This window comes from Pan troglodytes, chromosome 15, assembly GCF_028858775.2.
Source record: "Pan troglodytes isolate AG18354 chromosome 15, NHGRI_mPanTro3-v2.0_pri, whole genome shotgun sequence".
Classification (NCBI taxonomy): Eukaryota; Metazoa; Chordata; class Mammalia; order Primates; family Hominidae; genus Pan; species Pan troglodytes.
The window spans coordinates 76,183,926-76,209,893 of NC_072413.2; the positions used below are offsets into that span (position 1 = coordinate 76,183,926).

The 25,968-nt window shown below is 45.5% G+C and overlaps 1 protein-coding gene across 38 annotated transcripts in view; it reads left to right on the plus strand.

The window, feature by feature from the left end:
* The window catches only part of NRXN3 (neurexin 3), a 1,722,001-nt gene that overhangs the window by 64,257 nt on the left and 1,631,776 nt on the right, over positions 1-25,968 (plus strand). For all 38 annotated transcript variants that reach the window (XR_010151246.1, XR_010151247.1, XR_010151248.1 and 35 more), the window contains exon 2: positions 7,367-8,782. Coding sequence is in view for 35 of the 38 variants with exons in the window: in XM_063793837.1 (XP_063649907.1) it covers positions 8,074-8,782 (709 nt within the window). In the remaining 3 variants the exon portion in view is untranslated. The remainder of the gene's footprint in view (positions 1-7,366; positions 8,783-25,968) is intronic.

The window sequence follows — 25,968 nt, forward strand, 5'->3', positions numbered from 1 at the left end:
GTGTGTGTATATATATATATGTGTATGTGTGTGTGTCTTTTTGTCAATTTAATTTCTCAATTCTTGTTTACTATATAATTACAAATTGTGCCTTCCATCCTTATGGGTTGTTTATATTGGAGGATCAAGTTGTATTACTTTCCATTTATCTCCATCAAATTTTGTCTTATTAGATATAGGCTGTAGTTTTAGCCTATCATGATCTCTTGGAGTCCCTTCAGCCTCACCTGACACACTCATAACTCTCAGTGTCAGTTCATCTACACACATGATTATTTGGCTCTCTCCATCTTCACTGGGGCTCTTGATAAACATGAAAGATGAGATCAGGCCTGACCTCCCACAAGAGCCTGTGTCCTAATGGGTTCGCGCCTTCTTTGAATGCTGTTCTTTAGCCAGTGACAAGTCTTCTTGGTCTGTCTGCCTCACAGTTCTCATATCATGAGAAGATCTGCTGAAGTCCATATATAACTCCTGTGTATCTCTACCATAACAGATCAGTATTCTTGACAGAAAAGGAATTTAGGTTAGCCTGACATGACTTCTTAGTTCTTGGGAAAACTTAGTTTTTAGTAAAAAAAAAAAAAAAAAAAAAAAAGTGTTATAGTTAAAGGTTAAAAAAAAAAGTCTCTTCCTGTCTCTCCCTATCTCCATCCCACTTTCAGCACAATATAAACTTCAAATGCTCTTTTCTATGTGTCCATTTGTTAAGAACGGAATTAAGGTCCTTGGAGGCTGTTTCCCCTTCTTTTTCCTAAAGGGTAAGGCTTGGTGACTAAGACTAGGATCAGCTCCGCAGATTTCAGGAAAAGAAGAGAAGATGCAAGAAGGGTGGTATTCCTAGACATGACCAAATTATGGGAGAGAGGACTAGGGTATAGAGTGGGCTGAAAAGAGAGGGCAGTGAGCTTCCTATTGCAAAGCATGGTGGATATTTGCCCTTAGTTTTCTAGAAGAGAGGTTGGTTTTGACTTGGGGAACTGTAAGAAGGAAGTTCCAGCCTACAAAACAGGAACTAGTAATAATTTTCTTTAAAACCCTTCTTCAAGTGACATAACAAAAATAATAGATTAACATATATATGTATCAGGAAGTGCATTAAGTTGCTTTTATTGAAATATAGCATACATAGAGAAAAGCACATACATTGTAAGTATACAGCTCCCTTGTTGCATTTTCACAAACTGAACACATTACGCAGAATCACCCAGATTAAGAAACAGGATTCCTTCACCCCTTTGCCTTCTTCTAATCATTAACCACTATTCTGACATTTAACAGCATAGAATAAATAATTTTGCCTCTTTTCGGTTTACATAAATGAAGCACATACAGTATGTGTCTTACTTTGCTCAATATTATGTATGTGAGATTCATCCACGCTTCTGTCGAGATGAAGAGCAATCATTCTCAAAGCTGTATAGTATTTTGCACGAATAGACTACAATTTATCCACTCTACTGCAGGTAGACATTGGGTGATTTTCTAGGTTTTGTCTATTATGAACAGTGTTGCCATGAACATTCTCATGCATATTTTCAGTTGGACATTTGTAAGCATTTCTGTTGGTATATACCTAAAAGGGTAATTGTGGAGTCCTGGGATAAAAATGTTCAGCTTTAGTAGATACTGCCAGCATAATTTTCCAAAAGTAGTTACATTTTTATAAATTTTTAAATTTCATAAAGTTCAAAACTGCCCTATGAGATAGGTATTATTCCCCCCCCCCTCTTTTTTTTTATGAAGAAAGACTCAAGAGAGTTGCCCAAGGTTAAATAGCTATAGGAATGAGAGTCTGGGTTTAAATTCAGCTGTGCCTGCCTCCAAAGCCCATGTTCTCTCTCACTAGCCTGAACTACTTTTATATCTTTGAGAGAATTCATGCCTTAACCTCCCTTACTACATGCAGTAGAGCCTTTGCTGTTGTATTAAGATAGATAGTGCTGACTATGTGAGCTTGCCCTAATGGTGTGGTGTCTGGAGGGGTACAGTTTAGTTGAGGGAGCACATTTCTGAGGTTCTTGTATAAGAACAAGCCTCTGTCCACCTGCAAAACACACAAGAAGAGAAACAAGCCCATATCCTATGCCTTTGTTCAAGTGCATGGGCAAATGGGTGTGGAGAGCATTGATGGCGAAGGTGGGCAAGACATGAGGCTCAGGTTACAGGGAGTTCTGGGTGTAGGTGGCCATATGAGATGGAAGCTTCTGCTAGTTTGTCAGTGACAACAGTTTTTTATGGTCCAGTATTAGGAGTGTATGAGTCAGGACTCTTGGTCACAACCCAACTCAAACTTGCTAAAGGAAAAAAAGTTTTGGTTCATGAAATGGAAGTCACAGGATTCATTGGGCTTTAGGTCTGGCTAGATCTAGGTGTTAACACCACTAGAAATCTGTTTGTATCTATTTCTTGGCTCTGATTTCTTCCTTGTTGTTTTCATTATTAGACAAAATCCTCTCCAATGGTGGAGATGGATCATACTCCACCAGTAATGATGGTGTCTGTCAAGTTTGAGCTTCACTCTAATAATTTATTGATGTGGTAAGAAGAGAGAGAGGATCCTTTTCACGATAATTCCAGTGAAAGTCCCGGCATTAACTCAAATTCAACTTCAAGTCTGGGTGAGAGACCCATCTTGAAACTAATCATTGTGGCCAAGAGATTGGAATGTCCCAGTTGACTAAACTGGATCATATGATTTGGGATTGGGATGAACCTCACCTTGAATGACACAGAACGAGATTGGTGGTGAAAATCATTTACCTGCAAAGTGGGGTGAGGGGAGCAGTGAACATGGGGCAAAACCACCAGAGAGCCACTGGAGAGATTTTCCAGTCCTGGTGAGGGCAGGTCATAGGAAGCTTCTGGAAGAAAACCTGGTAAGCCCCACCTGGGGACTGTGGGATGCCCGCAAAGGCTGGGCACAAGGACAGTCATCATCGTGACTTCCTAAATCAAACCCACTTGTAGACAGTCCGACTTCCTTGAGTTTGTCTCAAGCTCAGCTAAAGCTCCAGGCAGTTGGAAAAGGGAGGAATGGAATTGGAAGGAGGGGTGGGGAGGGCAAATGGCAGCCAGATCTTCTGAGCCACACCTTGTGGCAAATAGCCCACATGTCAGAGTTGTGTAAGCCCCCCCACCACACCACCCTGCCGCCTCCTAAGCAGCCAGCTTATGAGACATTTGCAAAGATGTTAACCCCACATAAAAAGTGTGCCGTTCGATAATTATGTAAATTAGCTGGCAATTAGATAATGTCACTCACTTTCCCTCTCTTGCTTGATTCCCACACAACAGAGAAGTGTTCTGAGCTTCTGCACCAGCCCGGGCCCTGCATGCAGGCTCTGGGGCAAACCACCTGTGTGCGTGGCTGCCTGCGTTCTCCTATGGTTCAGTAGAGGGTGGCAGTTGTCTGGCCAGGTGAAGAGGGCTCCCTGGCTCCTGTTTTGCCATTTCTTGAGTCTAGCATGCCCCACCAGAGGGGCAAAGAAGGCTGAAGGATAAACGCTGGCAGCAGTTGGAGGCCTGCGATATTTAGTGTAAGGGCATCTCTAGCTTTTGGCCATTTTGGCAATTTCCCAGAGGCTGCAGGAATGTCCAAAACTAGGAATGAAAAGGAAACGCTGTAGGAAAGAATGTGGATAGACCATAGAGGGTTAAGTCTACATAAGCCCACTTGTGATGTTATCACTTCTGAAACTGGATTCTGCCTGTGGGAAAGAAAGCTTGGGTTTCCTCAGTCAGCCTTTTTGATCCCCCACAATGCAGGGCAGGGAATGGTGGTATCCCCCAGTGCTGGTCTGGGCTGGAGGGGAAGGATGAGGGACTGAATGAATGGGGAGGCTCAGCCTGGAAGGGGTGTGTGGCCCCGACAAAGCAGGCTAAGTGCCCATGATCTTCCCCCACAAGGGAATGTTTCTGGGCAGTAGAGTTTTTCATTCATGGGTTTCCCCAGGTCACTAAGCATGTGCTGCTTTGCTCATTGGGGTCATGTGAGGTTGGCATCCAGCGAGGCATGGGGGTTCAGGATTGATGTCCTTGTGTAAAGTGGGGTTGTGTGGAGGCCACTGCATGGAACAGAAGTCAAATAATCCACAGGAACATTCTTCCACTTCTGCTTTTACTGTTCATTCTATCTACAAGTGCTTCCCAAACTCCAGCTCCATGATGAGGCCCTGTGGCAGACACCGTGTTGAAGCAGTCATTGCCTCCAGGGAGCCCCCCATCAGCAATCTGGTTCCAGAGCCTGGGCTCTTAATTGCCGTGCTTTACTGTCTCTGAAGTAAACTTGTCCCCCACTAGTTTGTGATGCCCTGGAGGGTGAGATTGGTGTCTTTATTTTGCTTTGATCCAGTAGTGCCTGGAATGAATTGGAGCTCAATAAACAGTTGAATTGAAGGGTTTTCTCTTTTCTTTGAGATGTTGCCCTTTGACTTGGTTGGCATACCTCACCTCATACAAGGAATCATATTCTTAGAAATTGTGTCACGTTTCATGTCCTACCCTCCTGTTATCCATGTCTGGCTTCATGTCTTCCACTCACTCCACTCCAACAGCACCTACCTCCTGCTGTTCTTCAAGTATACCAGCTTGCTCCAGCCTCAGTTCTTTTACATTGACTATTATTTCTGGAACATTCTTCCCAGATACTTACATGGCTGATTCCCTAACACTCTTTCAAGTCTTTTCTTTTCTTTCTTTCTTTTTTTTTGAGACAGAGTCTTGTTCTGTTGGAACAAGTGGATGGAGTACAGTGGCACGATCTTGGCTCACTGCAAACTCTGCATCCCAGGTTCCAGCAATTCTCCCTGCCTCAGCCTCTCGAGTAGCTGGGATCACAGTCGCCTGCCACCGGGACTAATTTTTGTATTTTTAGTAGAGATGGGGTTTCGCCACGTTGGCCAGACTGGTCTTGAACTCCTGACCTCAGGTGATCCACCCGCCTCGGCCTCCCAAAGTGCTGGGATTACAGGCGCAAGCCACCGTGCATAGCCTCAAGTCTTTACTTAAATTTCACCTTCTCAAATACTCTTTGTGGTGTTTGCCTTTTTTCTGGGGTGTAAATACTCCTTGCCTGTTTATTTCATGCTACCAAAGTCATGCCAACCAGTCAAAGTTTTTGAAATTTTAGCAGTTGGCTCTCACAAGCCTGTATGAGTTGGCACCAGCATACTCCTGTGTCCATGTCTCAGCTGAGCATCCCTTGAACCACTGGGGGTACCTGTGTGTATGGTAAAAGCACTTGATAACAATAACTTGAGCATACCCTGAGAATGACCCTGCATGGCAGATGCACTTGAATGTGTGTGTCCTACACCAGGGAACCTGGGAGTGGCCAACCAGGAGATTCATTCCTTCTCTATGAGGAACATATAAGCCCCTGGCTGGTCCCATGGAACATGGGCTATACAGGGGATCAAGGCCCTTTGTTTTAGGGTAAATGAAGGTTGCCAGATAGGGACTGTTATAGGGAGGGTGCTAAGTAAATATGCTGTGTAAACTGCATGCCTTTTGCAAGCAGTTGCAGCTCTCCTACCCAGCTCACCACCACTGGATTCTCTCCTCTGGATGTAAGCTCCTCGTTAAAACCCATTTCTCATTTGTCAGCTCTGGGATTATTCTTCTGCCTCTTGAACCTGGTACCTTCCTTATCGGGGTCTATGGAAGTTTGGCACAGCACCTGTGCCACACTTTAGGGAACATTGCTTGGACAAAGCCTTTTGTAGAACAAAGCCTTTCCTTATAATGGATTTAATCAGCCCCCTGTTCGTTGGGTTTGTTTGTTCATTGGGAATAGGTGTTTGTTCCTGGTTAAGGAACAGCAGCTTCCTCTTCAAAGAAGGGGTAATAACTAGCTTTGCTGATGTGGTTATCATTAAAATAGGGGATAGTAATGTTCTGATGGAGCCCATGGTGAATTATCAAATGTGCCAGGTAATAAGCAGCAACTTGCACAGCTCCTAGAAATCACACTCACTGTTTGATCTGAACAGAGAACTCAGGGGGGCCAGAGTCTGCCCTCAGAAACCAGACTGCGTGCTGGTGCATTTCTAACTGTTTCTACATCATCATAAAATACATGTAATATACTCTAGGTCATTTGGAACTATCCAGTGTCACTCTAGGAATTTCTTAACTATTCAGTTGTCATCCATTCTGCAGTTTTCATAATCTTTTTTAGTACTTTTGTTTTTACACATTGCTCACTCTATAGCCATACATACATCCACACATACACAGACATAACCTCTCCTCCTGTCCCTTCCCACTTCAGAGATAAAGGAAGAAACCTAGGATTTGTTGTCACCTACTATGTATAAAGCCTCATGTGGCCAGCAGCTGTGGCTCATGCCTGTAATCCCAGCACTTTGGGAGGCCTAGGTGGGGAGATCAGAAGTTTGAGACCAGCCTTGGCAACATGATGAAACTCCATCTCTACTAAAAATACAAAAATTAGCTGTGCATGGTGGTACATGCCTGTAATCCCAGCTACTTGGGAGGCTGAGGCAGGAGAATTGCTTGAACCCAAGAGGTGGAGGTTGCAGTGAGCCAAGCTCATGCCACTGCATTCTAGCCTGGGCAAAAGAGCAAGACTCTGTCTCGAAAAAAAAAAAAAAAAGGCTTATGCTAGGATCTTCCTATACCTGATTTCATTGATTCCTCTCTTCAATCTTAGGAAGAGGCTATTATTTTCTCTACTTTACAAATGAGGAAATAGAAGCTCAAATAGGTTAAGAAATTTTCTCAAAGTGCCACATACAGGAGCTAGGATTCAAACTCAGCCTTTTTTTTTTTAGAAGGAATAAAATAATCCTCCTCTCTTAGAGAGGAGGATTATTTTACTCATTACTCACCTTCCAGTTTATTTTCACTGATTTTTATAAACATTTCTTTCACAAATTTAGGGGTAGCAATTTGCCTTAGGCTTCCTACAGTGAGTTGTCAAATTGAAAAGGAAAAATCTAGAAAAAAGTTAATGTCATTTGCAAGCTTTTAATAGGTAAATAAGTAAAAATTAGGTGTGGGTATTTGAATATATAAAATGTTAGCACTTATCTTAAAAATACACTTTGACAATGTGACCTTGTGATGTGAATATTCTAATAATGTGCTGATATGGCTTTGGGGATTTTTATTATTTTTACATATGGAAAACCTGAGTGCATCATTAGGACCTGGTCGTCTTGTAGTGGCTCTGGAAGAACCCATGGCCTCCCTCCTGTTTGAAGCACTAAGCACTGTAAAAATCACTAGAATAGCTTGGCTCGAAGTCAGCATTCCATCAATACTTGTGAAATAGGATGCAATGTTTTCCTGATATATGGCCCTAATCTTCCTCTCCTTCTCCCTCCCCTTCTTCCCACAGGTCTTTTCTCTGGAGTCCTGGGAGGCAAGTTATGGGCAGCACTGCTTCTGGCCGCACCATGAAGCCTGAGTCTGCTTGCGCTCTGCCCAGGGCCCTGCTCTGTCTGAGCATTGGGCTTCTAGCTGCCCCCCTCCCCACAGCCTGCCGCTGCTAGGAGGTAGAACTTTAGGAGTGGTCCTTGGCCTGTTTCTACCTGTCACCTGGCTCACCTCACCACTCGCTCCTCCTCCATCACAGCACCCCGGCCCTCCCTGTCCCTGGCCTCCCTGGCTGGGGCATTTGGGGGTCCGTTGGGAGGAGTGCATCGCTGAAGGCTTCTTCCTACTCTCCTGCACCTTCTCCTCCTTGAGTCAAGGCCTCCGGATCCACATGGATAGCTGAGATCTTTTCTTGGAGAAAGACGCTTTCCTCTTTACTCCAGTCCCTCACTTCCCCACCTGATTTTCCTCCTCTTCTGCTGGTCCTGTCTTTTTCTACTGCCTGTTTATTCAATTTCTTGCTTGTGTGCCCCTCTGGGACTCTCTTGTACACTTTCCTCCGTCTCCACCATCTCAGGATCTGTGTGTGTGCTGCCTTCCTCCTGTGTGCTTTCTGTCCCCCGATCTCTGTCTTGTCTTTCTCTCCCACTTCTATTGCCAAAGGGAGAGATCCTCTCCGGGCTGTTCCCTGGCCTGTCTGCTCCTCCGGGCTCTGTCCCGGCAGCGACAATGAGCTCCACACTCCACTCGGTTTTCTTCACCCTGAAGGTCAGCATCCTGCTGGGGTCCCTGCTGGGGCTCTGCCTGGGCCTTGAGTTCATGGGCCTCCCCAACCAGTGGGCCCGCTACCTCCGCTGGGATGCCAGCACACGCAGTGACCTGAGTTTCCAGTTCAAGACCAACGTCTCTACGGGGCTGCTCCTCTACCTGGATGATGGCGGCGTCTGCGACTTCCTATGCCTCTCCCTGGTGGATGGCCGCGTTCAGCTCCGCTTCAGCATGGACTGTGCCGAGACTGCCGTGCTGTCCAACAAGCAGGTGAATGACAGCAGCTGGCACTTCCTCATGGTGAGCCGTGACCGCCTGCGCACGGTGCTGATGCTTGATGGCGAGGGCCAGTCTGGGGAGCTGCAGCCCCAGCGGCCCTACATGGATGTGGTCAGTGACTTGTTCCTTGGTGGAGTCCCTACTGACATACGACCTTCTGCCCTGACCCTCGATGGAGTTCAGGCCATGCCCGGCTTCAAGGGGTTAATTCTGGATCTCAAGTATGGAAACTCGGAGCCTCGGCTTCTGGGGAGCCGGGGTGTCCAGATGGATGCCGAGGGACCCTGTGGTGAGCGTCCCTGTGAAAATGGTGGGATCTGCTTTCTCCTGGACGGCCACCCCACCTGTGACTGTTCTACCACTGGCTATGGTGGCAAGCTCTGCTCAGAAGGTAAGACCCTCTCCCTCTCTTGCTAGAGACCCACCCACGGGATGGCTAAGGCTGGGGCTCCTGATACAAACCAGTTCTATATGGATGCATATCTTTAGCTGCATGTTAGATCGCTGGGCCCCTTGCCCTAAGGAGGCAGTGGAAATCCTTTGCCTACTCTTAATGGAGAATCTGTCAGATCTCAGCAGGAGTAGAATCCTGGCCCCTGAACCCTGGGCTCTGTACCCTACTCAGAGGGTTAGATGGAGTAGGCTGCAGGGTCTGCCCCAGCTTGGCCCCTCTCACTGCAGCACCGTTTATCACAGTCAACCCAGGGCAAGAAATCAGATAGAAATTGGCAAATTTCGGCTAGGCAAGGTGGCTCACACCTGTAATCCTAGCACTTTGGGAGGCCGAAGCGGGCAGATCACTTGAGGTCAGGAGTTGGAGACCAGCCTGGCCAACATGATGAAACCCTGTCTCTACTAAAAATACAAAAATTAGCTGGGCATGGTGGCGCACGCCTGTAGTCACAGCTACTCGCAAGGCTGAGGCAGGATAATCGCTCTAACCTGGGAGGTGGAGGTTGCAGTGAGCTGAGAATGCACCACTGCACTCCAGCCTGGGTGACAGAGTGAGACTGTCTCAAAAAAGAAAAGAAAAAAAAAAGAAAAGAAATTGGCAAATTTCTACCTGTGTCTCTCCTGAGCCCTTGAGGTTTGGACCCTTAGGGATAGCTGGGAAACTCCCCATCACTTCCTCTTAATCATCCCTCACATAAAGAATGCCTGTGTAAAGAAAAATGAACCCAGTTCTTCTATTGGGGCCCACCCCACCTCCCAACCCTCTGGGAGGTGTCTAGAAGGTGGATGAGGCATCTGGGCCAGGCCCTTCTTACCTTTTTGTTTTTGGCAATGAGGATTTCTCACATGAGGTACCTCTTTAGATGTGGTTCCCTTTCCCATCCTCTCCATGTACTGAGAACATTGCAAAGAGGCACAGAGATTGACTGCAGTCTTGTTCAGCCAAGCCTCCAAGGGAGCTGAGAGTATACAGCATAGCCTGGAGAACCTCCCAGGTTCAACCGTGACTTCCCAGGGAGAAGCAGGGAGGCACAGAGGCTTAGGTTGCCCTCCCTTGCTCACCAAATCTGACTGTTTGGGATTAGATCTAAGAGAGGTGCCTCAAACTTTAACTTGACAAATACTTAAAATCCAAATTCCTGGACTTACTCACGGCTTAGATTTGGGTAGCAGGAACTGCTGACGTGAGAAGCTGAGAACCAACCATACAGGTATGTATGTTGAGAGGTTAGGGTGACAGGAGGCAAGGAAGTCACATTTCCTTCTATCCTTTTAGGGTTAAGCCCTGGTTTCTCTTAGACGGGTTTTATGTTGCCATCCCCTACTGGTCTCTTCGTGGAGGTGGTGTAAGGTATAGGGCAGAACAGTGGTTCTCAATTCAGCTGCATGTTAAGATTGTCTTGGGGGAATTTAAACTCCAGACCACACCCCAGGCTAATTAAATCAGAATCTCTTGGCATGGGATCCAAGCATTTGTATATTTTTAAAGCTCTCCACATAATTCCTGTGCACAATCAAGGTTAAGGACTAACTAGTACAAGATCAAGGGAGGCCAGATGGCTGGTGCCAGGTGGGTGGTGCCAGGTGGGTGTGGCCAGGTGAGTGCCTTGCCACCGATTCCCAAGATCTCTTCATTCAGATAAGGCCCTGCTATTGGGATGTGTAATTAAAGACTGCAGGTGTTCCTTAAGTGTTTCCAGAACATCCCAACCCCTAAAGCAGGTTGTGCTTGATGTGAACCTTAGCTATCAGTGGCTATTTAAGAATATTTAAAAAAATTAAAACAAAATTTATTTCCCAGGTGGTATCTGCTGGAGACTGGAAAATATCAGAGGTCTTGTCATGCATGGGCTATTGCAGGAGCTGCCTGGGTCTCCACTCCTTTCTTCTAATGGGTTGGGCATCACATCTTTCTCCCTTCCTGTGGGTGGGCTGTCAGAGCTGGAGATGCCAGGCATATATATTGTCCTTATTTGGCTTCTGTTTTTCCTCCACTGAACCCACTGGGAGAAGGGGTGGGGAAGAGGCAACCCCAGTCTACAAACCATTTTGGGAATGTGGTTATTGAAGTGCTTCTCACAAGCAGGTGCCTTCTGGAGCTGACTGCTGTTCCAGAGCTTCTTGGCTTTGGAGAAAGTTCTGCCTGAAGACGCTGACATGATCACTTGTTTTCTCATTCGCCCAAAGGATCTGTTCTGTTCTCAAAACTTGTATTGAAAGCTGGCATTCTTCCTTTCTAGGGACCAGGGTGTTTGCAAGTGTGTTGTTAGCTTGCTGATTATCCCTGATTGCATTTTTGTGTTTAAAAAGAACTCATTTCCTTGGGGCAGGTTTGGATCAGCACTTTTCCGCAGGAAAAAAAATCTCTATACTGTATATGTATACAATTTGCTTTTCTCTTCTTTTTCTTTTTATATTTTGTGTGTGTTCCAGCTCCCAGTGGAATTTCTTCAGAGCAGATTGTGTGCCATTGGTTTTTTAATAGCTAAATGCAATATGTATATTTTAATAATTGTTTTTTTTTCCTACAAGGTTCAGATCGTCTCCTGGCTACGGATTGATACCCCTATCTGTAGAAGGCAAACACACATCCTGACTCACTTATTCTCCCCATACATAAATAGAGTAAATAAACTGCCGTAACAGTAACACTTGGCTGGCTTGGAACAGAGCAGTGCAAAGGTTGAGGTGAGAGAGGATGTTGCGGGAGGTAACAGAATCTACTGTTGATTACTTGGAGCCTGTTGATCCTGGTAATTGTCATCATGTCTAATCAATCACAAAAATGCATCACAGACTATTAGAAAATGACCGTTGCCTCCACGCATAGTTAATTTTTAGAAAGTAAGCGGAAAAAGTCACCTGTAAAATGTGAAGGGAAAGGAAATCACAGCAGCTGCTAAGTGTCAAATAGATCTACACAAAACAAGATAATGTCTGCCCATTTTTCCAAAGATAATGTGGTGAGGTGGGTAGAGAGAAATGCATCCATTCTCCCCACCCAACCTCTGCTAAATTGTCCATGTCACAGTACTGAGACCAGGGGGCTTATTCCCAGCGGGCAGAATGTGCACCAAGTACCTCTTGTCTCAATTTGCAGTCTAGGCCCTGCTATTTGATGGTGTGAGGGCTTGCACCTGGCATGGAAGGTCCGTTTTGTACTTCTTGCTTTAGCAGTTCAAAGAGCAGGGAGAGCTGCGAGGGCCTCTGCAGCTTCAGATGGATGTGGTCAGCTTGTTGGAGGCGTCTTCTGTGGTCCATTAGCTCCAGCCCCCCTGCGGTGTTGCTGTTTGCTTGGCTTGTCTGGCTCTCCATGCCTTGTTGGCTCCAAAACGTCATCATGCTGCACCCCAGGAAGAATGTGCAGGCCCATCTCTTTTATGTGCTTTGCGCTATTTTGATTCCCCGTTGGGTATATTCCCTAGGTAAGACCCAGAAGACACAGGAGGTAGTTGCTTTGGGAGAGTTTGGACCTATGGGTATGAGGTAATAGACACAGTATCTTCTCTTTCATTTGGTGAGACTATTAGCTCTGGCCGCGGACTGAATTCCACACAGCTCACTTGGGAAAACTTTATTCCAAAACATAGTCACATTGAACATTGTGGAGAATGAGGGACAGAGAAGAGGCCCTAGATTTGTACATCTGGGTGTTATGTCTATAAATAGAATGCTTTGGTGGTCAACTAGACTTGTTCATGTTGACATTTAGTCTTGCCTTTTCGGTGGTGATTTTAAAATTATGTATATCTTGTTTGGAATATAGTGGAGCTATGGTGTGGCATTTTCATCTGCCTTTTTTGTTTAGCTCAGCCCGTCCTGTTATGGGCAGCCTTGAAGCTCAGTGGCTAATGAAGAGGTATCCTCACTCCCTCCAGAGAGCGGTCCCCTCACGGCTCATTGAGAGTTTGTCAGCACCTTGAAATGAGTTTAAACTTGTTTATTTTTAAAACATTCTTGGTTATGAATGTGCCTGTATTGAATTACTGAACAACCTTATGGTTGTGAAGAATTGATTTGGTGCTAAGGTGTATAAATTTCAGGACCAGTGTCTCTGAAGAGTTCATTTAGCATGAAGTCAGCCTGTGGCAGGTTGGGTGGAGCCAGGGAACAATGGAGAAGCTTTCATGGGTGGATCTCTACTCCAAATCTACCTATGTCACATATCACTCATGCCATCACATTTTACGTTGATTCAGTAGAGGGAAAAGGTTCTAGTCTACTGACAAAGAAAAAGTTGATTACTTGTCTTCTGTCTTCTCCTGCGGACTTGAGTGGGTGCCCAGACCAGAAGCGGTTTGTCTCGATACTTAGCTGTTATGTTTTCAAGTGTTGGAATCCTCTAGTGAAGTGTCGTGGTGGGTGTTGGTGATAGGGACCACAGCCTTATTATAAGCACACCGTTGTGTGGTCCTCAGTAGTGACTAGCCACCGCCCCCCCCCCCCCGACCCGCCACCTCAGGTTGTCTGAAGCTCAGATCCTACTCAGGTCAGTTTGACTGATGGCTCAACACCACTGTGTGGCCTTCGCATGCCTTCCTGAAAGTGAATTTCAATTTCTTTTTTTTTTATTGAGAATTTATGACTCTTGCCCCATCTCTCAAAGCCAAGACTAGGATGGAATGGTATATACCAAGAGGAGGCTGCTTATCCCTGAGCATTTACTGAGGTCCAGAGACATCAGATACTGTAGTGAAGGGACCAGTGGTTGCCTCAGTTGGATCCTCCTGTTTTGGGCACTTGTGTAAGAACCCGGTCGTTTCCTCTCCCTCTCCACAGTGCACATGCTGCTTGAATTATAACATGGCATTGTTCCCAATCTGTGTCAGCTCTGAATGGCTTTGAGAAGGGGTGGTGTCCTGCAGGGAAGTGGTGCATAATCAGAGAGTAAAGGATTACTCCTTTCTAAGTCTTCCCTGGTTTGGGAAGGAGAGAACAGAAGCAAGGCCTTAAAATGTACACAAAGGAGGGACTGCTGCTTCTGAGACTTGATTCCCCACCCAGCATTCAGGTTTTCCATGGGACCAGCCTGACTCTCCACCAGCCCAGCCAGCAGGGGCTGTCACTAAACGGAGCCTGAATAGGGGTCTGATTGCTCCTTTTTCCTCCTTTCCTCCTGATTACCAAGTGAGATTTCCTGGGTATACTGTATGCTAAATGGCAGAGCAGCCGCCTGCCACTTGCTTCAATTATCCCTCTTTTAACTGCTGAGGGAAAAGCAATTTTTTAAAATCTCCCCCCTCCCCTAACATCTCTGCCCCCTTTAATGAAATAAGACCCTTCTTCCATGTTCCCCCTTCAATGAGGTGAAAGCAGCCTTCTCCTTTTGCAGAAACCGCACACCAGCTGCAGGCTGCAAAGAGGGTGGGCAGTGGATAATGCTTTGGTCCAAATTCAGCAAGGCTGAGGGTCAGGCAGACATTTTGCCAGGAGCTTCAGAGTAGCACATGAACTTGCATTTGCATTTGGTAATGAGATACCACAGGACCAATGCCGGGGGCTAATTATTTTCAAGACCCCTATCTCCATTTGCAGGCTGCTCCAGAAAGATGGTTTCTAGTTTCTGGGGCAGCTGTCCTTCAGCTGGGTCCTCTTTCTCCTTCACAGGGCAGATGAGGTGGGGTGTGTGTTGCAGGCTGCACTTGGGGGATGGGACTAACATCACCCCCTTTACTTGCAGTCACTGGCTCCACAGTATGAGTCCATCACAGTGAGGCCCCAGAGGCAGAGCTGGAGTAAGGGAGGCTTTAGGGCAGGGCTCCAAAGGTCGAGTGCCCTTCCTTACACAAAATAATAATGATATTATTACCATTGCTCTTATTAAATACCACCCTGTGCCTGACATTCTAGGTGCTTTTTATATTCATTGGCTCATCTATTTCTCACAAAACTCCTACGAAGTTAATACCATTGGCTCCATTTTACGGATGAGGAAACCGAGGAACCGAGAAATTGGGAACTTGAACCCCCCGTTTGGCATAGTGGATAAGAGTATGGCTGCTGGAGGGAAAATGATCCGGACTTAAATTTGGGCTTGTCTACTTACATGTTGTATGGCTCTGGAGAAGGTTTTTGAAGCTTCAGTATCTTCTTTAGTAACAATGATAGCTAATAATCACAGAGCACTGGCTCCAGGCTCACAGTGTCTTAGGTGCTTTTCATGCACTGGCTCTTGAAACCCTCGCAACCACTCTTGACATGCGATTATGATTCTCATTTTTTTGGATAAGGAAGCTTGGGGCAAGAGGTTAAATAACTTGCCCAAGATTGTGCAGGTATTAAGAGGTAGAGCTGCAATTTGTGTCTAGACAGTCTGGCTTCAGAGCCTACACTGTCAACCACCATGCTATCTTGACTCTCAGTGAAATAGGAATCATAAAAAATCATACATCATGGAGTTGTTGAAAGGATTTAATGAGATAAAACATGAAGTTATCTGCCTAGACTCCAGGAAAGAGCAAGTTCTGACTCTGGGCTATTGGTTTCCTGGCCTGTGTAAGAACAAACTGCACATCAATTTGGTTTCACAGGAGATTTGATGCTTCCTTTTGAGCGACCCCTACCTCCACCAGTTTCCCTTATCCCAGTCTGAAAGGTGGTAGAGATAAAAGGAGGGGAATTTTGGAAGTGTACAGAATCCAATTTCATTCCATTTGCTCCTGCCCAAGAGCATGGGGCTGCTGACAATGGTTATGACTGCGGGATGGGATTCAGGGCTCTGCCGGCAAACGTGTGGTGTTCTGGCCTCAGCAGCCACCCAGTGAGGCAGGTAGGGCAGGCCTTAGCATCCCACTGAATAGATGAGGAGACCCAGACCCTGAACGTGTCATGGGTACAAGGGTATGAGGGCAAGTGTGGGTGCTGCCTTTGGGCAGCCATCTCTAGGACCTGAGAGCCCAGGCCCTCAATGTGGCATTTTACCTCTGCTTCTGGGCTCCCTCAATAAACACAAATGGCCTGTGTCTCTGTCGTGAGATGGAGCATTGCCTCCCTGGATGCGGATGATAAGCAAAATGTCAAGTTCCTGGTGCAGGAGGTTATCAGCTTGGCCTGTCCCGGGGGCTTTGTTCCTTCTAGCCAGAGAGAGAGAGAGAGAGAGAGGGAGAATAGGAAAGAAAATGAAAATGAATGAATATGAGTATAGTATTCAATTCCCAGCCTCAAAACTCTGGTTTTAGTGAAGTGACTGGGATTGGACCCAAGGCTCCGGAGGTAGTTGGAGCACAGGTGCACCACACCGGAGCTTCGCTGGACAGGACGACCTCTTCAAACTTACCTTTGGTTTCCCAGGTACCAGGCAATGCCCATTACCTCACTCAGGGTTGGTGGTGAGAGTTGGAGCTCCTGGATTCCTCTGTCAAACTCCTCCTAACTTTTCTGCCTTCAGCTTCTCTCTGCACGTAAAAAAAAACAACCTTTCTCTGTTTCTTCTTGTCTATTCCTTTGTGTGTGTGAGAGGGGGAGATGATTACAGAGGTGGATTTACCATGAAACTAAGCCTTTCGTACATTCTCAGTTGCACGGGTCCCTTCTAAGTCTCCACACCTAATTTTGTATTTGCAATTTCTTTTTCTTAAGGACTCCCAAATATCATAAGCAACAGGTCCCACCTCTGTGGATCCGCCTCTGTTAACACAACTTATTGCTGTCCAGTGACAGCAATGTTGCTCTGGGTGTATGTGTGATTTCCTTTTTTTCTTCTAACCAGTGACCATTCATCACAGACACATTTTCTACTTCATAACCACCATAGGTGGACGAATCAGAGCTAGGGAGTACAGGAGGGTGCAGGGAATATAGGAATGTCATTTGGGAAGGTGTGGTGGGAAGAGGAGATGTCTAGGATATCCACTGGGAAAAGGGAGGAAATGTTTGGAAATATTTGCAGTAGATTTAGAGGAACAAGGTGGTATTTAGACAGAGGGATCACTCTAGTCATCCTCCTGAGGGTTTTTTCCCTGCTGAAGTTGGGAGGTTTAGTTTGCTGTGGCTCACAAGGTAAGGGGGAGTGGGGGGTTTGCTGGGAACTGTGTTGCAGGTATCAGGCTGTGGCTGGCAGAGGAGGACAAAGTCTGGCTCTGCAGGCCTGTCTCCCTGGTCTATTTGGGAACTGACATTGCCAGTGGGTTGTCATTATTGCTGTTGTTCTCCAGAAATTGATGTCTTTGAGTGATCTATTTAGAAACAATACGGGACTCCCTTTAAATGTGTCATCGTCTATATCCGCTCTCAAACCTTGACTGTGGCCACAATGTTCCTAAATAATGTATTTTCCAAAGTTTTTTTCTTTTTTTTTTTTTTAAATCCTGGAACTGGTACCAGTAGCTTTTAAAAGCAAGCTGACTTCATAGTCATCCAGAGAAACTACCCAGTTGCACTACCAGTTTTGCAAAGTGACAAAACTTACTTTGCAGCTAGTCCTAGAAATTGTGAACTCTTTGGCTCTTTGGGGGAAAAACAGTGCACCATCCAAAGGTATGCAAGGGCATAAAGAAGGTAAAGATGAAAGAGAGGGAGGGACAAGAACTGTAGGCAATGTAAAGCTCCTGGCTCAAGTTTTCTGGCTGTGAAATGCATATAGGATCCTTTTGGTTTTACTGAGAGCCTTATTTAAGTACGGTGTCTTTGTAGCTAAGAAAATGACTCTGGGGAGTTTTCCTTTAAGTTTCTCAATGAGATGCTATTCATCCGATCCTCTCCTGACACTTTTGCCTCTGATCTGCTAGCTTGGTTCTCTTGAAGTTGTTCTGTTTGCCCGTGTGAAGTCCTTAGAAGACGGAGTCCCAACAGTCCTGTGGTTGATTGCTGGTAATGTAGGACTGGTGTCTCCACTGTAGCAAGCAGTACATTTCAGGCAATTCTGCAATCTCTCCTCCAGGTATGATTGGAAATGTGTTGCCTGCAGCTCTTGGAGAATAGAAAAAGTACAGTGAGAGTGTGTACAGCTTATTTACTTAATAGGTTGCTTTCAAATAGAAAGGAGTACCCACTTGCGAGGAGGGATACGCTGGAAAGCAAAGCTGAGATCACTTCTTTGTGATCCACATCATGGGGAAAGGGCTGGACAGGCTGGGAGTTTACCACACACTCAGTTTCTTCCTTCCTCCTCATTCTCTCAGGCTTCTTTTCTTTCCAGACGGGGCCCTGTATCTTGCATGGTTAGCCTTGAGAGTTAAGAGAATGGGAAAGAGTGGGCTTGGAGGGCACTGAGCTCTGACCTGTGGAATCCTTGAAAGACAAATCCTCCCACAGTATGTTTGCTCTGTCTGGGCCAGAAAAGACAAGGCTGGAGTTTAGGCAGAGGTGTTGTACAATCACATGATGTGCTTTGACTCACGGCTTAGTTTTAAGGAAACACACTGAAATTTGGGGAGATTCTGGTGTTGCAGGAGAAGTCTGTGAAAGATGAAGTGTGGATCATGTGGCCCTGTTAGAGGATGCTAAGACATTTATTATAATGTATTACTTTCTAGCTGTGACTTTGCCCTAGGTAATGTACTGGGAACCAAGGTACATTATAAAGTATCATGGGAGTCTGGGTGCTGTGGCTCACGCCTGCAATCCCAGTACTTTGGGAGGCTGATGATGGAGGATTGCTTGAGCCCAGGAGTTTGAGGCCTGCCTGGGCAACATAGCGAGACATCATCTGTACAAATAATTTAAAAAATTAGCCAGGCAAAGTGGTGCATGCCTGTGGTGCCAGCTACTTGGGAAGCTGAGGTGGGAGCATCGCTTGAACCCAGGAGATAAAGGCTGCAGTGAGCTGAAATCACACCACTGTACTCTAGCCTGGGCAACAGAGTGAGACCCATCTCAGAAAAAAAAGAAAAAAACAATCATGGGATAATAAGTTTAAAGGGGACTTCAAAAGTCATTGGATCTAAGTACTCATTTCTCATCCTCCTCTGCACTATATAAAATGAGCCTCCCCATGCCCCGCCCCCCCCCCCCCCCCCCGCCGCCCAGAGAAAACCTGCTAGCCATCTGCAATAATGGGAGCTTGGTGCTTTTCAAGGCAGCCTAATGTATCTCTGGTCAATACTGAGTATCAGGGAGCTCTTCTTTATATCAGCCCCAGCCACTTTCTCATTGGTCCTCATTCTATTTAAAGTATTCTGACCTTTGCAATGGGCCATGTGGGTGAAGAAGATGGGTGGGTTGATTCTAACAGTTCTGAATGATGCTTTGCAGGAATTAACCCTTGTGCCAAGGTAAAATTCTTAAGGGATTCTCTAATATGGTGCTAGCAGTACACATACCACTGAGTTATTTAGAATTAACTGCTTATGATTAATCTTAAACAGTGTGGGAGGGCTTGATGTGGGAAGAGATTTGATGTAAGCAGGTGACTCATACTTCAGTCATTTTGCTTCTGGGGAGCTTGCACTGTGAAAGATTCATGGTTAGCCCTATCTCTGGCTCTTTTGTCAGTGCCTCATTTTATCAACCTGTGATGTCCCATCTTCCCCCATACCCAACTAGGTTTTTAGCGTCTCTGAATTTCCAAGGAGCTTCCTGGAAATCCTGAATTTCTCTGTGACAAAAACATGGGGGCTGGGGGCGGTGGCTCATGCCTGTAATCCCAGCACTTTGGGAGGCCGAGGCAGGCAGATCACGAGGTCAGGACATCGAAACCATCCTGGCCAACATGGTGAAACCCCATCTCTACTAAAAATACAAAAATTAGCTGAGTGTGGTGGCAGGCACCTGTAATCCCAGCTACTTGGGAGGCTGAGGCAGGAGAATCATTTGAACCCAGAGGTGGAGGTTGCAGTGAGCCGAGATCACGCCACTGCACTCCAGCCTGGGTGACAGAGTGAGACTCCATCTCCAAAAAAAAAAAAAAAAAGATTGGAAGTTCTGGAATACATTGGAGAAGATGAAAAGGGGATTGGATTAGACTTGCCTAACAAGCCCATCGTGGTAGCCAGAGTCAGACACACCAACAGAAATAAAGATTTCGCTAAAAGGCCTAGCAGTATTTTTTTTCTTTTCTTTTCTTTTTTTTCTTTTTTTTAAAAGATAAGGACATGACATGAAGCAGTATTGAGTAGCTGCTCCTGGAGACAGGCCTTGGAAGCACATTCCCTGTGCGAAAATGCTTCTTACTCTGCCAGGTTGCTCTGGGTATCTCATGTTTTTGGCACTGTTGGGCAGAAGTCTCCCAGGGAAAGGGCTTAGGCAGGGCTGGAAGATCTTGCTCTCACATTGGCATAGACTGGAAACCTGCCAAGCAAATTTGCTCCTGCACCCTAAAGGGGATGAGGCTAGTCTTGGCCGTCAGCCATCTCCCCATTGACAGTCATTTACCTGACACAGCAGCAGAAAAAAAAAAAAAAAAAGGAACCCGTCTCATCATTTTGTGGTTTAAAATAGTTTACTTTTAAGAGCAAAGCCCACAGACATCATTTTGAGTCCAAGCACTGAAATGGAATGAGAGTCACCAACTCATCTGTGGTTTCATTGTGCAGCCAGGCCTCGGACCACACGCATGTGCTGGGAAGTGGGCGTGACCACCTCACACCATCATGTGGTCATTGCCACGTGGGCAGAGGATGGTTGGGTTTTAGTTGCTGTGGAAACTTTGCTATTTGCTCTTCCTGATGTTGAGTTTTCAGCCTTGTGTTAACACAGATTGGGGCTATTTTTTCCTCGTGTAGAATATATAACCAGTGGCTACATTTTAATGTGTCTCTTGGCTCCCTTTGGCTTTTCTATCCTTAATGCAAGTTGCGATTGCTCAACTGGGTTTCCTGATTCCTGTGGCAGGAGTATGTGAGGAGGTATTCTCTTTAGGAACTGTAAGACGTGAAACCAAGGGTGGAGGACTCTGTTTCCCTTAGTTAATGCACTTACAGGCTTGTTTGCTAAATGTCATGTCTCTGACAAAAAGCAGGTACTCAATAAATGTTTGTTGCCTTAATCACATTGTGTGTATATGCAGGTTTTATATGTGCACATATGTGTCTGTATTCATATGTGTGTGTGCATGTGCTCCCTAATGTGTGGTGGATGGATGCAGGTTCCCAGGAATATGAGCTCAAGTATATCTGTTGAATAAATTAATCAATGAAGTCAGGTCCAATCGGACCACACTGGCCACTGTTGGAAACACCTTCTTTCTTTTAATGGGAAAAGCGTCAGTTTTATTGTGGGACAGTTTTTGTTGAATCTGTGTCAAGCACATACACATTCCGCTTGGTTTGATCTAGTTGAGGATGAACTAGAAATACTTTTTTTTTTTTGGTTTGTTTACAAACCAATGATTTCCTATAACAATTATAGGCAGTAGCCAGCCTGGGACCATGTCAATGCAGTGGAATGGCTGTTTGAGGCAGGCACGTTGTTGTCACTGGAGATGGAGAGGCCCCACTCGCTCATGTGGATTCCCTGGGGAAGATGGAGCTCACTAGAGACAGGATAATTATCCTCAGATATTGGAAGTGCTGCCATGCAAAGGAGGATGATGATACACTGGCAGGAAAGCCGAAGGAATCCGAGCCACAGAGGAAGAATTCTCTGATGGTTGGAGGTGTTGGACCACAGAACGCACAACTTTGGCAAGCTCTGTTCCCAAAAGGGGCACAGCAGGTGCTTTCGTGAAGCTATCAGGAGCATGTGCCAGCATGTGCATGCCTTCAATCCAAGGACTCTGTGGTTTTGGGGTCTTGGTAGCCAGGCCCACCCTCATGTTTGATTATGCACATCATGCACCCCCTTTTAGGGGGTGAGAAAGATTATTCTCTAGATCAGTGGCCTCCAAATAGGGCACAGGCCAAGACCATTCTTTGGGGATGCAGGACCTGACTTCATTGATTAATTTGTTCAACAGATGACATTGAGCTCATATTCCTAGGAACCTGCATCCATGCAACACACGTAAGTTAACAATGCATTGATAACTCATATGCAAGTTTTTAAATAAGTAAATATACATCTGTTATGAGAGCGTAGTAAATTTTTCTTTCTCATGGGGAATTTGTTCAGAGAGGGTGGGAGGCCACTGATCAACACTCAAATCTACCTTTATCTCTCTTTAATTAGTTATAGTTACTCCTGACTACCTGTAGCAATCCCTTATCCCCAGGGCTTGCAGCTTTCAGGATCAGGTGATACCTAAGGCATTCCTGCTGCCAGTGGTGTATGTGTTGGGCTCCTTACTTCTGCCTTCAGTTCTGCCTGTGGTGGTCTTGATTGACCTGCCAGGTGGCTCTGAGGGCTTCATGGGGAGATACTCCAGTTACAGTTCCTTCTTCAGAGGCCTCACTCTGTTCAGGATTACTAATGCTATCATTTTTGGTATGAAAACCATGGTATGAACATTTGTTGGGGCAACTTCGTTTTGTGTAAGAGAGCAAAGTCTCTGAACTATCTCCAAGCTTTTGCAAAGCAATCCTTGAAGTATAATCATCTACTTGTTGGAACAGGCCATCTCTTTATTGGAATAAGTTTATTCACCTGACATTCACTACATGGATATCTGTAATGTACCAGTGTGATCCCTGCCCTTAAGGGGCTTATGGTCTAGTTGGGAAGCTTGTCAGGCAAAGAAGTATATAGCACATATCAGAGTTGCTCTAATAGCAGGTAGAATGTTTGTAAAGCAGCTTAAAAGGGAGCATGTTACCATACCTGGGTGTGGGTGCGTGCCTGTGCACTTGAAGTGAGAGTTAGGGATTGGAGGCAACTTTGCAGAGCAAATTCTTGGGCAGGACATGGAAGCATTAATTGGGAGACTGGGAGGAAAGGACATCAGGGCAGCTCTGTGAGAGAGCAGCTTGCTGTTTCCAGCTGTTTGCGGTAGTCAATGTGGTTGGACCAAAGAATTGAGGCCAATGGGATAGTAACGAGAGGATGAGTTAGGGAGGGAATGTCTTAACTGCTTTGTAGGGATTTTGGACATTATTTTTTCCACAACCGGGAACCATTGGAAGTTTTTCAGTTGAATTGTGACACAGTCAGATTTGAATTTTAGAAAGATGACTCTAGGGCCAGTTTGTACAATGGATTGATGATAGGAAGGCTTAAGGAGGGAAGCTAGATAGAAGCTATTGTACGGTTTTGGTGAGAGAGGAGTCTGTATTAAGGGGTGGGTAGTGATGGAAGAAGGGCTGATTGCAGAGATATCAAGGAGAGGAACTTAATAATTAGGTATTAATTTTAGTTTTGGAATCAGATTGCCTGTCACATACTAAACTGCAAATTTGGGCAAATAATCTCACTTCTCTGTGTTTCCATTTTGCCATCTGTGAAATGGGGATTATAATAGTGTGTACCATTTAGGACTGTTATGAGGTTTAAATGAGATAGTGCACGTAGAGTGCTCAGGACAGTGCTTGGCACATAGTAAACCCTTAGTGAATGTTAGCCATTATTGTAATTGAAAAGAGAAAGACAGAGCTTCAATAATATGCCCTTCTGGTTGTAGGAATGTAGAACAGGAAAGCCATTGTGAGGAGCAGGTTTGGGGTGAAGATGAGAGAGGAGTAAAAATAGATTTTGATTTGGCCATTATCCTGCCTTCCTTGCAGATCCTATAGGACCCTTGTCGGGAGATGTACAGGGGCAGGTGGGGGCAATGGTTGGCATTGGCGGGGGGAGGATGGGGGCTGCCACAAGTTTCAGGGTGGTTGTTGTCGTGGTGGGAAAGACTTGGACATGGATGAGGCTGCCCAGGGAAGGAATGTGGTTTAGAGGAAAAGGAGCCTAAATGCAGAAACTTTGGGAACTGTAATATTTAGGATCGTGGGGGAAAGGAATCCATAAGATAGACTACAGCAGATACCCAGACATGTAGAAGGAAACTAGGAGTGAAAGAAAATTCTTTAAAATTCTTCACTGGTGAATAAATGAAAGAGTGTACCTTCTTAACCTGCTTGAAATTGGGGCTTGCAGTTGAAAACAATAAAATGATGAAGAATTGCATTGTTTAGTTTCAAAAACTATTCATGTTGGTTTTTCTTCTACCTTCAATGTAGTGAGGTCTGTTCATTTAAGAACATTCCTGGCCGGGTGCGGTGGCTCACACCTGTAATCCCAGCACTTTGGGAGGCTGAGGTGGGCAAATCACAAGGTCAGGAGTTTGAGACCAGCCTGGCCAACATAGTGAAACACCGTTTCTACTAAAAATACAAAAAATTAGCTGGGCGTGGTGGCGGGTGCCTGTAATCCCAGCTACTTGGGAGGCTGAGGCAGGAGAATCACTTGAACCTGGGAGGTGGAGGTTGCAGTGAGCCAAGATCGTGCTACTGCACTCCAGCCTGGGCGACAGTGCGAGACTCCATCTCAAAAAAAAAAAAAAAAAAAAAAAAAAAAGAAACAATCCTACAAGTAGAAACTTAAGTCTCATATGCGGTGATGACGAACCTGAGGGTTTTGAATGTTTTTGCACATGACAGAGTTTCTGGCTCTTAGAACATCAGGTCCCATAAGAGCAAGAACTCAAAGATCTGAAAGAAACAAACGCAGAGAAATGAAGTGACTTACCCAAGATCAGCAAACTGGTATTCTAATTTGAACCTTGCACTTTTTTGAGACCACGTGAGTTAAACATGATTAAACATGAAATGCTTTGGCTAAGTTTTTCTGAGGGTCTGGCGTAGAACTCTTGGGGGTGCCAGTGCTAAAGCTCCCCTCAAAGCCATATACCTCTAGGGATCGAGGGAAGAAATTCTCCTACCTCTGGTCTCTGTGGGCTGAAAGAGTGAGATGCCCACACAAGAGATGCTGGAAGCCCTGGCTCAGCTAGCAATATAAGTGCTGGTAATTAATTCACTTGTGGTTTCTTTATCTCTGCCCAGAGGTGGGATGCTTGGAAAGACAGCAAAATAATTTAAGGAAATTGAGGCTCAGCTCTGGTTGCCTGCTTGCTGCCCTTCCTTCTGCCTTCAACTCTCTAGGACTGGGGGTGGGGGCTGTGTCTGTGCTCTGAATGCTTGCTGTGCATCAGTTTTCCAGGAATTTTTCAGGACACAGGAATTATCACCCAGCTGTGTTGTGTGTTGCTGTTCAGCAATCTGAAGTTGCTTATCTAGCGTAAGTCAGAACGGGGAGCCTAGGGAGGAGGGGGAACGCCTTCATTTTTCTAAGCAGAAGAGACTGAGGTGTTAGGGGCCCAGCTGGTATGCGATGGGAACCAAGAAATGGAGCCTATGTGGACATGCATGCTTTACACAAATTCTCTCGCTGAAACTCGGGAATGTTATCAGAAAGCTATGTCCACCTCATCCAGCAACAATGCACACTGTTTGAGGTTCACTGTGTGTCAGGAGAAGCACTGGCGGTAAGACTGGTGAGCAAGACAGGCACATCCTGCAGCTTAATTAACCAAGCAATTACAGAGTGGTGTATGCATTAAAGGAGACATATGTGTAACAGTGGTCTCTATGGGTTTATTGGTCTCTCTTCACATATGGCAGAGAAAAGACCCTGTGAAGTGTGATTAAGGTACTCCAAGAAGTCACACACAGGAGGTCCAGGGCTTTTACTGGACTCACTGTTCTTGGACTGGCTCTCCTAGCCTGGGTCTGTTGGCTGAGGACCACAAATGAAGCCAGCAGACTTAGGACTTACCCTTCTAAGTTTAGTGCCCAGCTCTAATCATGCTCCTGAGTAGGCCTTGATGATGCATTTTAATTTCATCCAAGTTGAAATGGTTTGGCTCTGTGTCCCCAGCCAAATCTCATTGTAGCTCCCATAATTCCCACATGTTGTGGAAGGGACCTGGTGGGAGATAATTGAATCATGGGGGCAGGTCTTTCCCATGCTATTGTCATGATAGTGAATAAGTCCCCCAAGATCTGATGGTTTTAAAAACGGGAGTTTCCCTGCAAACGATCTCTTCTCTTGTCTGCTGCCATGTGAGATGTGCCTTTCACCTTCCACCATGATTATGAAGCCTCCCCAGCCATGTGGAACTGTAAGTCCAATAAACTTCTTTCTTTTGTAAATTGCCCATTCTCGGTTATGTCTTTATCAGCAGCTTAAGAGTAGACTAATACACAAGTCTTATGATTTATTACCTTCTTCTTTTGATTGGGTAAATTTAATAATAATAACAGTTAACTAATTCTCATGAAGCACTTACTATGTGCTGGGGACTGGCCTAAGTATGTTCATGTGTGA